The sequence below is a fragment of the Pseudorca crassidens genome, chromosome 6, assembly GCF_039906515.1.
Source record: "Pseudorca crassidens isolate mPseCra1 chromosome 6, mPseCra1.hap1, whole genome shotgun sequence".
NCBI classification, from domain to species: Eukaryota; Metazoa; Chordata; class Mammalia; order Artiodactyla; family Delphinidae; genus Pseudorca; species Pseudorca crassidens.
In genome coordinates, this window is record NC_090301.1 from 21,978,021 (window position 1) to 21,993,244 (window position 15,224).

At 39.3% G+C, this 15,224-nt stretch overlaps 1 protein-coding gene across 9 annotated transcripts in view; it reads left to right on the forward strand.

Moving 5' to 3' along the window:
* The window catches only part of FN1 (fibronectin 1), a 69,313-nt gene that overhangs the window by 12,423 nt on the left and 41,666 nt on the right, over positions 1-15,224 (forward strand). For all 9 annotated transcript variants that reach the window (XM_067740680.1, XM_067740683.1, XM_067740687.1 and 6 more), the window contains exons 10-18: positions 564-716; positions 2,188-2,316; positions 3,336-3,479; positions 9,102-9,223; positions 11,620-11,800; positions 11,995-12,171; positions 13,001-13,129; positions 13,232-13,321; positions 14,155-14,349. In XM_067740680.1, the coding sequence (XP_067596781.1) occupies positions 564-716; positions 2,188-2,316; positions 3,336-3,479; positions 9,102-9,223; positions 11,620-11,800; positions 11,995-12,171; positions 13,001-13,129; positions 13,232-13,321; positions 14,155-14,349 (1,320 nt within the window). The remainder of the gene's footprint in view (positions 1-563; positions 717-2,187; positions 2,317-3,335; positions 3,480-9,101; positions 9,224-11,619; positions 11,801-11,994; positions 12,172-13,000; positions 13,130-13,231; positions 13,322-14,154; positions 14,350-15,224) is intronic.

Here is a 15,224-nt window from a genome sequence, read left to right on the forward strand (position 1 = left end):
TGTTTTCAAATTTCAAGAGTCGCTAGACTACATTTGATTTTCCGATTATAGAAACAAGAACCCATGCACTGTCAGGTGTGAATATGAGGCAATGAAACATCAGAAGAAAACTACTTACACTAACTTTTATTCCTCTCATTTCAGCAAAAGAGAATGTTGGATTTAGAAGGAAAACACACGTTAGCTTACAATTCTATACCCATATACATTGTTTCCCTTTGATCTAGAATAAACTGAGACTAGAAAAAATGATGGGACAATAGTCAAATCCAGGCTTCTAGAACACTGCAAATCCTTTGAGTGGGTAGGCATTATTGTGGTTTACATCTCTTAACCATTCTGTAATTTTTCCGTACAACAAACCTCATCTTTGGACTATGTTTTCTCTCTTTGGTACTCAAAACTCTACACACCCACAGAGCAGTGCTGATTATTTTGAGGCACACAAGACTTCTTTCCAAGTGAGAGCTCTTAGGATCACCAAACCGGACTGATAATATTGCATACGTTTTAGTCCTGTGATCATTTATCCAGTAACACGTTTCTCATCTGTTTCCAAACAGCCCACGAGGAAATCTGTACAACCAATGAAGGGATCATGTATCGCATTGGAGACCAGTGGGACAAACAGCATGATATGGGCCACATGATGAGATGCACATGTGTTGGGAACGGTCGTGGAGAATGGACATGTGTCGCCTACTCCCAGCTCCGAGGTATGCTCGCTTGTTAATGAAAATAGTTGAGAGGACAAAGAATACAGAGAGGCAGACTTTTACATGAAAACTTGTACTTTACCAAAAGCAGGAGAAGAAATATGCAATGCCACTCCATTAGTCTACTGTGCTGGCTAAGTTTTGCATGTTAGACAGCCACTTAAGAAAATCTGGCTGAGCAATTCTAAGATTCTGAAACATTCCCAGGATGTAAGTACTTAGGCTGAGCCAAAAGTATGACTTCAAAGGCTAGAACACAATCACTTGATCCTTTTAGCTTGTAGGTGTGCTGTTGGATTCTTATCTAGAAAGGATGGGGTAATTTTTGTAAAGAAAAGAGACCATGCTATTCTTTTGTTTTTTAACATCTGTCCCTAATACTTTATTAGTCACCTCTAAGCCTGTTCCCAGCTATGTGGGCTCCGAGGAGGGGGTCACCATTCACCAGCTCTCAGCTGGGAGCTTGAGAAGGCCTTGGCCTATCTCTCTGGGGTCATGGACTGTAGAGTCTAAAGGGGCCTTTCCTGGGTCAGTATGGCGCATCCAGGTAGGGGCACAGATGGGGGCCAAGACCCCAAGCTTGCCACTCCTCTGCCAGGTTAGTTGTGTTTGGATCCAAATTTAAGGAGACAAAGCCATAGAGACCGATTTCTTTGTTCACTTAGTTTTTTTCCCCTTTGGACCCAGGTATAGGATATAAGGGTGTTGAACTATTAAAACTTTTTATTTTAGTTTTTCTATTTCTTTGATTTGAAAAGGAGGATTCAGGTAGAACTCGGAGCTAATAAATAGTCCATGTAGCCTCTGTGTTGACAGTGGCCTGAACTTGTTCTCCTTTTATGGTGCCCAATGGGTGACACAATCCAGGACTAAAATAATTACATATGATGTTGCAGAGCTGAAAAGGACACTAGAAAGACATACAGACCAACTCCTCATTTTACAGAGGAAGGAGCTGAGTCCCAAAGAAGGAAGTAATTTTCTCAGGATCTCAGTGAGTTAGCAACAGACTTGGCCTAGTTTTTTATTAACTTTCCAGATGCCTTTTATGGTATTTATTTCCCAAATCCCAAATATCTCCCCACCCCTGCTAATCCAGAGATGAGACCATCACATCATGCTAGGCATCCTATAAGTATGTTTAATCTCCCTTCTATTTATTGCAACAAGCAGAGATCTAAAGGTCATTATCAACCCAGCAAGAACTTTTCCGAAAGTTAAAATTTGTTGTGTATGCTTTGATTTCTAATCTTCACAAGTCTATAAGAAAGAGAATTTTTTTTTTTTTGCAAAAATTGTAGTACTGATTAAGCTTTGAAAAAAATGTTTATTCTATGCCAATAGAAGAATTACTTTAGTGGGAGGTGTTGATAATTACGTGGAAGGAAGTGTATGCTTCGCAAAGCGTAGCTTCTTTTATTTCGTCAGAGAAACTTAAAATTTCTCCACCCACCCCACTGTTTCTAAACAGATCAGTGCATCGTCGACGACATCACATACAATGTGAATGACACATTCCACAAACGTCACGAAGAGGGACACATGCTGAATTGTACCTGCTTCGGTCAGGGCAGGGGCCGGTGGAAGTGCGATCCCATTGGTAAGTAGCCTCGTGTCTCTAGCTGGATTTGGACACTTGAGTGTAGCTAGCAGGTTTCAGATAAGGAGAGTTATTTGATATTACTTGATTGAAGCTGGCTGTAGACTTTGATCATGGCCTGCAGAGGGCTTGGCAAAGTCTCTTCTCTAATCATGGACCAATATATAATCTTGATAGTGGTGGTCATTTATTTTTGCTGAATTTGGTAACACATGAAGGTTTATTTTAATTGAAACAAATTTGTTTTGGGGTTCTGAATCATAAAGATAATTATTGTGAAAGAGAACTTTCCTTTGCTGGACTGTGCAGTAATGTGGACAAATGATTATGCCAGTAAATACCTCCCTCCAAATACTTTATTTTTCTTGGCTGCCCTTTTTAATAGGTCTAAGCAAGTAGTGAAGGTTAAGCCTTAAAAGAGCTGTGTTACCAGCTTTAATGTAATCCATTAATATTCCTTTACTCAAAGAGACATGTTGCTCACCCAGAAAACAAACTGATCAGAGGAGTTTGTTTGACCTGAGATTGCCAAAGCAGAGAGGCCTGAGAGGGTTTCTTAGAAGCTGCTCAGTACGTGTTCATTAGTTGAAATTTAGTTCAATTCATTTATATATAAAATTAAGTCCTCCACATTTTGAAGAAATGTATAAAGTTATATTTGATCCTTGCTATTCAAATGGTAAATCATTTGCATTAAAATGGATAAAATATAATATCTAATTTATTTTCCTCAAATTAATATTCAGAATGTCAATATCTACTGAAATCTAAATCTTAACACTTTTATTTAGAAATGATATTCTTTTAGAAAGCTAATTACTTCTCCCAATGGGTACTTTTTGACCATTAATTGTCTAGTAAGGTAAAAGATATGAACAAAATATTTTTTAACCGCATATATTTGGAAGGGCAGTTGCAAGTTTTTATTAAAACTAAGAATATGTGCTCTAGCACACCAAATTTAAATTTGTAGCTTCAAGTCTTCAAGGCTGCTTATCTTCTACTTGTATATATTTTAGATCAATGCCAGGATTCAGAATCCCGTACCTTTTATCAAATTGGAGAATCATGGGAGAAGTTTTTGCATGGAGTCAGGTACCAGTGCTATTGCTATGGCCGTGGCATTGGGGAGTGGGGCTGCCAGCCCATACAGACCTATCCAGGTAAGTAGCTCTATTACCGCAAATTGAGAACTGTCCACTGGGTTATAAAAACAGGGCAGCATCAGTGTTTGTTAACACTGATGGCTAACTTGGTGTCCCCTCCCTTTCCCATCCTTTTCTCATATCACTGTCTAATCATCAGTCGAATTTTTTACTAAAATGGTTTTCCTTTCTCCCCAATCAAGTAGAAGGAGTAGAAGGCTGTGAAAATGTGCCTGTATGTAAACTTGTTTCTTAACTTTGTAGAACATTCCATTAGGTTAAAACACGGGCTAATTTCATTTCTCATCTGTACATGAAAATAGAAACCATGAAGTGAGCGATGCTGGGAGTAAAGGTCAGGGTTTTATGTTATGGTTCTTAACAGAGAAGATGCATGGAGAAATTGCATGAAATACAACATAGGGTATGTGTCCATTTAGCATTTCATCCAGGCCCTCTTTTTGTCAAAATGTTCACCTGTTTGATCAGCTGGAGCCTGGAACAAAGTATCCTGGGTCAAGAGTTGAGTAACTTGGTCAGTTGTCTGCCCATGCAGTTCAAATACTCGAAAATGTTTATTGCTGGATATTTTTCAGGTCACAGGACATAATGCCTAGCTGAAGGTGTTATACATTTTAGAAAAAATTTTGGAATTTAATTTTCACTGAGTGATTAATTACAATAGGATGAGTTGAATTATGAAACTCTAATTTTTAGGCATCAGTTATTTGAGCAATTACTGAGGTCAAAGCCTCCTGAATCTCTGTTAACTTAAGACATGGGGCCTATATTCAGAAACAAAAAGAGAGATCTTCAGGACGTTGGAATCTGCCTATGACAGAAATCAAGATTCAGTTAACTGAGTCACTTTATAACATGATAAGAGGTTCACTGTCTAGAGAACAAGATATGAAACAACTTGGCCAAAGACAGTGTTTGCCAAGACATGGGTCCCAGCTCTGTACATGCTGCTAAGGAGATAAAAGTCAAGCTTCATTCATTATTTCCTCATCTGTAAAATGGGCAGATGGTAGCTGATTACCAGCACTAACAAACAATCTGTGATCCTAGAAACCAACCACCTAGATATACCCTTTCCGAACTATGAAGAAACCTTCCTCTCCCCAATCTTCAGACACTATCTGGGCTGCAGAAGATGATTTGGCTTTAACGGGCTCTCAGCACAGATTGACCTGGCTCTTAAATTGTATTTCATGGTAGATTTGTGTGTAGGAATCACTTAAAATAATTTTTTTGTGTAATAATTTTTAAAAATCTGATTGCAGAATTACTGTAAGTTCAGAAAGTATGTAACTGAGGTGTTTTTTTTCTATAATGATGCAACCAAAGGATAGAAACTTCTAAAGAAATGCTCTTAACGTCTGCGTTTATGGTTGTTATTGGTGTGGTGTGGCAATCTTGAAAGTGATTTCCTTCTTTTTTTTTTTTTTTTTTGCGGTACACGGGCCTCTCACTGTTGTGGCCTCTCCCGTTGCGGAGCACAGGCTCCGGACGCGCAGGCTTAGCGGCCATGGCTCACGGGCCCAGCCGATCCGCGGCATGTGGGATCTTCCCGGACCGGGGCACGAACCCCTGTCCCCTGCATCGGCAGGCAGACTCTCAACCACTGCGCCACCAGGGAAGCCCGTGATTTCCTTCTTAGTGAATTGGAGAGAACTTTTTTCTCTCTCTCTTTTAAAGTAAGCCTGTTCACGTAGCAGCTTGCGGGAAGCCTTTAGGTGGACATGCCAGAGATGAAATCTAGATGGGAGGGAATCTTCCTGTGTTGGAGTTTCATGTGTTGACCTTGTTCCTACTCTTTAAAAAGGGTAACAGTAGAGTGCATTGAGCATGGAGGAGATTAGGGGAGAGGAGATTGGCCTCGGTACGCAGTCTGGGTCTTATCTGTGTGTTTGGTTTGCTCAATGGTTCCTTCTTGGCTTCTGGGGCTTTCAGAGTGTGGGAAGGATAATGGAACAACACATTACCGGTAGGTTGTCTCTGAGCCTTGCCCTGTTTGTTCCTCCAACAGAGGACTCGGTAGAGATGTTCAAACTAACAGAAGATAAGAGGCTTTTGGTTTGTCGATAAACAACCAGGAAAGCACAGATCTCAGCAAAATAAATAAAGAAAAAAGGGCTGAGTTGCAAACTCATAAATGTTTAACTTCTCCAGGGTCACCATTACTGGGAATTATTCATTTGGGCCTTATTTCAAACTGTTTTTAAAAGTATAGACATTGTATCATATCTCTCTACTTAACTATTTTATTGTCAGTCTGATCATATTGAATAAGAGAGGGAGTAAAATTTTCCCAGCAGTGAGTCATTGCTCAGTTAATTGAAAAAGTTTTACCAATTAAGCAATATCAAAAGGATTATCAAAATTTTAAATCTAAATAATGTAAATGATGTCAAAATTTTCAGATTTCTTGTCTTCAAATCATATGTAGCAAAAACAGAATAGTGTGATAGCTGGAATTGAATTGACCTTACAAATAATGGACAGCTTCTTTTCTTTCTGGACAAAAACGTGCTAAATGCAAGACATCCCATTACTGTTTAATGCAGTTCCCTTAAAGGTGAGCTATGGCACAAGCCCGAAATTGAAAACATGGGATTTCAAACCAGCCCTTGAACTTTGAGAAAGAAAACTTCTGTTGTTTTGCTCCATCACTGAGTAAAAACCACTGCTCCTGTTTCTTTTCCCTCCCTTCTCCTTTACTCTCCTCATCCTGTGGACATAGCAGCAAGATTAAGCTTAACGGTAGGCAGTAAAAGTCATTTGTGTTATCCTTCTAAAACTTAATCTTGATAGACATTTAACCATCATAATTTTTTTAAAGACTATTTTTTAAGAGCAGTTTTACATTCACAGCAAGGTTGAAAGGAAGGTACAGAGATTTCCCGTGTTCCCCCTGCCCCAACACACGCACAACTTCCCCTAATTCAACATCCCCACCAGAGTGGTACATTTGTAACAATCGAGGACCTACATTGACACTTTATCACCCAAAGTCCATGGTTTGCATTAGGGATGACTCTTGGTGCTGTACATTCACGGCATCATAAACTGTTTCCCCTCAAAATCATGGTTGCTAAATTAAACAAAATACATATGAGGTGTCTCTCAACATGAGGAAACTATGGTAGGGTTTCTTTAAAGGATCAATATTTAAACAACGTTATACCAATTATTGTAAGTAATTTAAGGATGTGATGTTCCTATATTTACTGGTATGTATGGGAGTACTTTAAATAATCACATTTCTAAAATTTTGCCTCAGTGTTTATTTTTAAAAACTTATGTATGTTCATAAGGATCTTCAAAAGGGGTGATTTAAAGAGGGTCATGCGGGCTTCCCTGGTGGCGCAGTGGTTGAGAGTCCACCTGCTGATGCAGGGGACGCGGGTTCGTGCCCCGGTCCGGGAGGATCCCACATGCCGCGGAGCGGCTGAGCCCGTGAGCCATGGCCGCTGGGCCTGCGTGTCCGGAGCCTGTGCTCCGCAGTGGGAGGGGCCGCAACAGTGAGAGGTCCAAGTACCACAAAAAAAAAAAAAAAAAAAAAAAAAGAGGGTCGTGCAACTGACTTCTGCCAATTAATTAAAACAAACACCCTGCCATGTTCTGTGAAATATATACCACTTTAGAATTAAAAATTGAGAATTTTATATATTAATTTTGGTTTTCATATAGCTTACAAATATGTGCATTAGATGAAATTAAGATTCAAAGAATGTTTGTTAGTCTTCAGCCAACTTTGAATTATCCTCAGTGTGGAAGTGAGTATATTATTCTAGAACTTTTGAGTCTACCTAGATATGCAAGTTGTATATTTGTTCTGCTAGAAAAAACTTTGTTCTCAAAGAGAATTTAATAGCAAAGATAATAATTAAGTTTGAAAATCAATATTTTTTTCTATGACATTACAGAAAATTTAAAACTGCTTATGATCTGCTGAACTGCTTTATTAAACATGCAAAGTTTTGCTCTGTTTGACAGTGGCAGTTAGAAATTCTTGGAAAGGTTATTACAAGGAACTTTATTTTTATTTCTAAGTTGAACATTGATTGACATCATTAAAAACCAGCGTTTAGGGAAAAGATAGTGTTCTGTTCTGCAAGCGTAAATTTTCCACCTATTTCATTATTATCCTAAATGGAGTCTACCCTATTAAGAAATTGATTCTACTTCTCTTATTTTGCCTTTTTTTAAAAAAAATTATTTGTTTTATTTATTTATTTATGGCTGCATTTGGTCTTCGTTGCTGCTCGCAGGCTTTCTCTAGTTGTGGCGAGCGGGGACCACTCTTCATTTGCGGTGCTCGGGCTTCTCATTGCAGTGGCTTGTTTTGTCGCAGAGCACAGGCTCTAGGCGCGCGAGCTTCAGTAGTTGTGGCTCACGGGCTCTAGAGCGCAGGCTCAGTAGTTGTGGCACACGGGCTAAGTTGCTCCGCGGCATGTGGGATCTTCCCAGACCAGGACTCAAACCTGTGTCTCCTGCATTGGCAGGCAGATTCTTAACCACTGCGCCACAAGGGAAGCCCTGCCTTTTTTAGAAAAACAAAAGAAACAAACCACACTTTAAATTTTGTTGGTGATAGTTATACACATTAAGATGTGGAAATATTGAATTTAGTATATACTACAAAATGTCATTTTGTTGATAAGTATTTTTGAAAAAATATGTTTCATCTCTTAATAATTTGACCAATCAATGGAATGATTTTAGAGTAAACTTCCTGAATAAAAATAAAAGTAAAACTTTTTTCCAAACTGATAGGATGCTTACACTGATGGGATGAGAAATAAAAACTGAGTCTTTAATTATTACCTTTGTCTGTTTGTCTAAGATTCTACCCCATTTAGAAATGTGTTTGTTTTACATCATGTCATATGGCCTTTGGAATGTTTTTTCCTTCTTGATGGTAGACTTGTTCTTGATGAAAGGCTCCACAAACTAGAATTTCCTCAAAGAAGTTTAGTGTAATAAGTAAATGAAATTTGTATTCTGTATTACATTATTTGTGTTAGGGTAGTTCCACAATTTTCTCACAATTCTTTGAAAATGGAAAAGAAAGTAAACTAAGTGGCATTTTAAAAAATCATTTTATTTGCTTATAAACAAGTTCTATTTGCATTTCTCACATGAAGGACAGTAATTTATCTACTAAAAGAGGATTTGTCTCAGAGAACAGACTTGTGGTTGCCAAGGGGAAGGGGAGTGGGGGAGGGATGGAGTGGGAGTTTAGGGTTAGCAGATGCAAACTATTATATATAGAATGCATAAAGAACAAGGTCCTACTGTATAGCACAGGGAACTGTATTCAATGTCCTGTGATAAACCATAGTGGACAAGAATATAAAAAAGAATGTATATATATGTATAACTGAATCACTTTGCTGTACAGCAGAAATTAACACAACATTGTAAATCAACTATACTTCAATTAAAAAATAAGGATTTGTCTCATTGATTTCCAGTGTCAATGTGTAAAAAATTAATCTCAGATAATTTGTATTGTGCTCCCATTTACGGATAAGCAAAACTGTCTTTAATTATGGCCATCCATGTGCACTAAATTTTAAGTTGAAGTGAGGGAATACTCAAGGTCACCAAATCTCACATTTTCATTTTCAGGTTCAACTGGTCCTGTCCAAGTAATAATCACTGAGACCCCCAGTCAGCCCAACTCTCACCCCATCCAATGGAATGCACCAGAACCATCTCACATTTCCAAGTACATTCTCAGATGGAAGCCTGTGAGTATCCTACTTGGAAACCTTGGATATTGTGGCTCTTGAAATTAACAGATTCTGAGAATGTTTTCCAGCTTTTGAGCCAATAGATCTGATGAACTCTATTCACTTTGTATTTGTTTAGCGACCAAACAATATGTGGTCAATCTAATTGACATATTGATTTAGCTGTTTTTGGTACTTTAAACCAACTAACTCCCCATGTTAGAAAGGTCTTCTTTGCGAAGACTTCAAAATGATAAGGCTTAAAATTACTCTTATCTAGTATGGAAAGAGAATATAAAGTTTTTCAATGTCTTGCAACTCCATCAAAGGGAAAAAAAAATTACTGGCATCATTTTCCATGATTTGAAAAACAAAAAAGCTAACTTAATATCTTTCTTTTTTGGTTCACTTTTTAAATGATCATTTCTTTTCTTTTTCTTTTTCTTTTTTTTTTTTTTGGCTTCACCACACAGCTTGCGGGATTGTAGTTCCCTGACCAGGGACTGAACCCCGGACATGGCAGTGAAAGCGCCAAGTCCTAAACAATAGACCGCCAGGGAATTTCCATGATCATTTCTTAAACCTAACTTTCTATCCTATGAAGTTATTTTGATAGAAGGGAGAGAGATGATGAGAGGGAAGTACAGATGAGGGATAGTTAGTGTATTTAATGAGTGACCTTGTGATTTCCTAATAATCATCTAGAAATTGAAGAAATCACACTAAGGAGGATATTGGTCTATTAAATTTTAGTTTCTCTTACCCTCTCAAACCCACCCTGCTATCTTTCCAAAATGTATGGCTCATAATTTGAGAAACACTATTTTAAACACAGGAGAAAAATGCCCACTTTTAATCACAGCTATTGGTTTCTAGGAACTAAAAGCAAAACAAAACAAAATATCTGACCAACTCATGCAGTTGTATTAAATTCTTTTTGAAAAATTCAAGCTGTTGAAGTCATTCTTTTTCTTCTCTTACCCTCTTTTGTTAATGTGCGCAGTATATGGAGTAGCTGTTTGCAGAGCTGTGTGTCTAATGATGTTAATCAATGGAATCGATATACTTCCTCTCCAACACTTTATTGTCTCTCATTTTTTCATATAATCACCAGTTTTATTTACTTTAAACTTAACTCTGAAGTATTATGTGAGACCACAGTAATAAGGGATACACATAGGTATACAAAGTATATTAAGTTGGAAAGTCTTCAAAGAGTGGAGGTTATTAATTTCTTTGAAATTTTTAACAATTTCAGGATTTTCCTTAATGTCACCTGAGAGTTTATTCTTGAGTATTTTCTTCTGATAGCAAACCAACAAAGTTCACATTGCATGAAAGGCTTATTGTTGAATCTGAGCTAATTATAATGACTAATTTAATGTTTTCACAACATATTTAAATTTAAAGAGTACTAGGATCACTTTCATTTATTTCAAAAATATAAAGGGACACTTGAGTGTTTGAATTATTGAGGAACTGGTTGATTGGATAATTTTTTTAAATCACTGGGTATTAAAAATGTATTTAGACTTATATTAGTTTGGAATCTACACTTAAAAGGATCTTAACTTGTTTGAAGTAAGGATGTTTCTTTTCTACACATTTTAATGCAAAGAATTTTGTGCCATGATAGATTAATGAAGTTGGACAGGATGTGAAAGTATAAACTGGAGACAAAGATTAAGTAAACTGAGATCGCATTCTTCTGCAGATCGCATTCTTTTGCCCAAAGTTGGCTAACCACTTATGAGGGGTGGTTTATATCCAAGAATGAGTCATAAAACCAGAGCAGTTAAACCTTGTATGTGATTGTCCCAGGCACTGAGTCATGAAGGAATGTTATGCCTTTGACTGCTCTGCAAGAAACTTGGTTTGTAGCCCACCAAGTGAAAGATAGAATATATGTCCTTTTCCCACTGCAGAGAGGAATATATCTCTGTTCATTATAGAAATTTAAAAGTTGGGAAAGACAAAACTTGGGGTCTACATATTATGTTGCTGATATTAAATTGAATAATTAATCTGGCAAAAAGGAAGGTGCCCAGGACCTCCCACTGTGTAATCTTGGCCATGTTACATAATTCTGTTTCTTCACCTACAAAATCAGGGTGATAATACCAGTAACTTGGAGGATGGGGGAGATGAAGATTAAATGAGAGTATGCAAGGAAAGCAGCACAGAGCATGGCACGTAGTAAGCGATCAATAAATATTAGCTTTAATAATCATTATTATTAATGTTAACAAATTCTGCTACAGGTTTCTATTCCGATTCCAATTTTCCATGATTTTCCTCCAAAATGGAGCTGCATAGACCCCTCATTCTTCTTTGAAGAATACTCCACATCATCTCTGAGTGTTCATCTTTGTGAACACTTGTGTGATTTTTTTTTTTTTAACTTAAATTTTTAGAAAAATTCTCCAGACCGTTGGAAGGAAGCCACCATTCCAGGCCACTTAAACTCCTACACCATTAAAGGCCTGAGGCCAGGTGTGGTATACGAGGGCCAGCTCATCAGCGTCCAGCACTATGGCCAAAGAGAGATGACGCGCTTCGACTTCACCACCACCAGCACAAGCCCAGTGGTGACCAGTACGTACCCCAGCCACCAGGCCATCTGTGTCCGCATTTCTCGGACCTGGGCTCCCCGCAGGAAGTGCCTTCCATCTCGATTCATATTATTCCATGGATGGCACCCACATTTTTTAAAACCTGATAATCTACAGACGATGCTAGTAAATTTCCTCCATGGCTGAAGGCTCTCTCCCCTCTTTCTATGACTCTAGGCAACACCGTGACGGGAGAGACAACACCCTTTTCTCCTGTTGTGGCCACCTCCGAATCCGTGACTGAAATCACAGCCAGCAGCTTCGTGGTCTCCTGGGTCTCGGCTTCCGACACTGTGTCCGGATTCCGGGTGGAGTATGAGCTGAGTGAAGAGGGAGATGAACCGCAGTACCTGGGTGAGCTCAACGTGTTGACGACCAGCTGCTGGGAAACCCTGCTTGGGGTGGGGCTGGGGGCATCCACGCGGGTGGCCCGGGAAGTTCGGAAGTAGTTGACAGCTCAGACTGCACAAACGGCCCTCCAGTGTGAGTCTGGAGAACAACTGATCCTTTTTAGAACCGAGCTGGGTTTTTCCTGAGCCACGCTCACTTTCCCGGTCCCTGATGGGAGCTGTGTTATGCGTTAGCCTGGGCACAGGTCCACAAAACAAAAGTGTGTTCTTCCTGGAAGTAATTGCCAACATGAGGACTGCAGTGGAGAAAACGTTAGCTTTGGGAGAGGCACAATACCCTCATTCATGCTTTTCAGATTCTCATGTTTAGGGGACTTTTAAAAACTTTATCATGGAGAAATAAATATACATACTGAAAAGTACACAGATCATAAACATAGAGCTCAGTGAATTTTTATAAAGTGAACACACTGTGTGACTAGGACCCAGATCAAGAAAAAGAACATCCCTCCTACCCCACTCCCCATCATCCCCCACCTATAACCACTACGGGGACTTCTAACTACAGAGGACTATGTTTACAAATCTGGGGGTGGATTAAAATTATACATCCTTAGAGAAAATATTTGGGGAAAGGGGGAAAAAAGAAAAATTATCCCATAGTGCATTGATAATTATTGACTATCCATAGCACATTTCCTTCTAGTTTTCACTCACCACCTCCCCCCCTCCCTCCATGAATACATAGTTTTAAAAACATCCTTCTCATAGGTTATGGAGTCATTAGAGGGATTGGTACACTCTGATAGTAACCTTTCCCTTTTATTTCAAAGATCTTCCCAGCACAGCCACTTCTGTGAACATCCCTGACCTGCTTCCTGGCCGAAAATACATTGTGAATGTCTATCAGATATCCGAAGAAGGAGAGCAGAGTTTGATCCTGTCTACCTCACAGACAACAGGTACACGTGTACTGTGTGGTGTGAAAAGACTTTTTTTTCTGTGAAACAGACCTATAGCAATATTTCCTGACTGTTTTTCTCATTTCTTCCTTTCTTTGTTAGCACCTGATGCCCCTCCTGACCCTACCGTGGACCAGGTTGATGACACCTCGATTGTCGTTCGCTGGAGCAGACCCCAGGCGCCCATCACAGGTCAGCTTAGCTGCCTCTTCTTGGCTCCCATGTTAATCTTGATGCCATAAAAGGTGAGGGAGAGAATTCTGATCTATGAGCAGGCAAATCACTTAAATCTCCTATGTAATTATTGGACCAGGGTGAAGATGTGTGTGTGTGTGTGTTTGTGTGTGTGTGTGTTTGTGTGTGTGTGTGTGTGTGTGAGAGAGAGAGAGAGAGAGAGATACTGTCTTACAGCCTTGCTTTCTTATGGATCATCTCCTCTTAAATCTGTTTTATTGACCTCCTTCACACACAAAACACACCCACACACAATCACACACATAAACCTCTAAAGCCAGCTCATGGACTTATTACACCAGGCATTCCTGTGGTAGAAGAGGGATAATTTTTCTGAAAACGTCACTCTAAGACTTATTCTTAAAGAGGCAGCCAAGCTGCCTTCTTAGCTCATTAGGTGACTCAGCTGTCTCTGATGTTCCTAAAAGACACAGACGTGCTAGACAACTCTGTGCTCAGAGTGGTTCCTTAATTGCTTCCTTCATCCAGGGCTCGAAGAAAAGAAATCGGTTTAACATGAATATTTTCACCCTCTGGCTTCTCTAATAGACATTTATTAAGGATCTCGTGTCTTCAAGGATGATATTTAATATTAAAAAGTTTTGCATGACTTCTTATTTTATCTTTGGACTGAATAGTCCTTATAAGAAGTAGCACTATTGAGCAAGTCAAAAAGAATCATTCATTCTGAACTAATCCAGCAAGATGCTAAGGGCTGTTAGGAAAGGGGGCCCTTTGAAACCTCTGGTTCATCAAACAGTGTATCGTACTTTTTTCTCCTGAATCTGCAGGATACAGAATCGTCTACTCCCCATCAGTAGAGGGTAGTAGCACAGAACTCAACCTTCCTGAAACTGCCAACTCTGTCACTCTCAGTGACTTGCAGCCTGGTGTTCAGTATAACATCACTATCTACGCTGTGGAAGAAAATCAAGAGAGTACTCCTGTCTTCATCCAACAAGAAACCACTGGCGTCCCACGTTCAGGTAACCTGACGATGCTTCCTGTAGTATCTTATTTCTTAAGGCTGAAGAAAGTAGCATCTTTAACCTCCTTTTTGCTGGAGGAACAAAACCAACCTTGGCTTGTGTTCATTCCATGAGCCTGCTGGGGACGACGGGACGTGTAAGATGAAAGAATAATTGCATCTGTGGGAGGGTTGCTTTGTCTCTGTCAACAGTTCTTTTATGCAAGTTGTCTCATGGATTAGTATATCCTTGAACTTATGAAATTTAGCTGAAATGTCTTCACTATAAAGTAACTTATCAAAACTGGCTATTGGCCTTCAGATTAAAACCTGACAGCATAAAGTCTTCATATTTTTCCCCAGAAACTTAAGGGGCAGTTCATCTGTTGCTCTTAAGTATTATAAAATGATTTAGTAAAATAAAAACCACCACATTTTTTTTCAGTTGTTGCAAGAGTTTGCTTTGGGTTTTTTTTTGGTATGTTTATCTTAAACCCCTCAATAAGATACTTCATATGTTGGAAACTCATCTGCTTACCAACATATTTTACATAAAAGCTTTTTTTTTTTTTTTTTTCCGGTACGGGGGCCTCTCACTGTTGTGGCCTCTCCCGTTGCGGAGCACAGGCTCCGGACGCGCAGGCTCAGCGGCCATGGCTCACGGGCCCAGCCACTCCGCGGCATGTGGGATCTTCCTGGACCGGGGCACGAACCCGCGTCCCCTGCATCGGCAGGCGGACTCTCAATCACTGCGCTGCCAGGGAAGCCCTACATAAAAGCTTTAAATGACACGTGTAAGCAGTGACTGAACTACAAAAATATAACCTAAAAAAGCGTATTTTCTGATTAAGAGAGAAAACTTAGCTCTGGAATGAGAGGCTCTATGAATTGCCC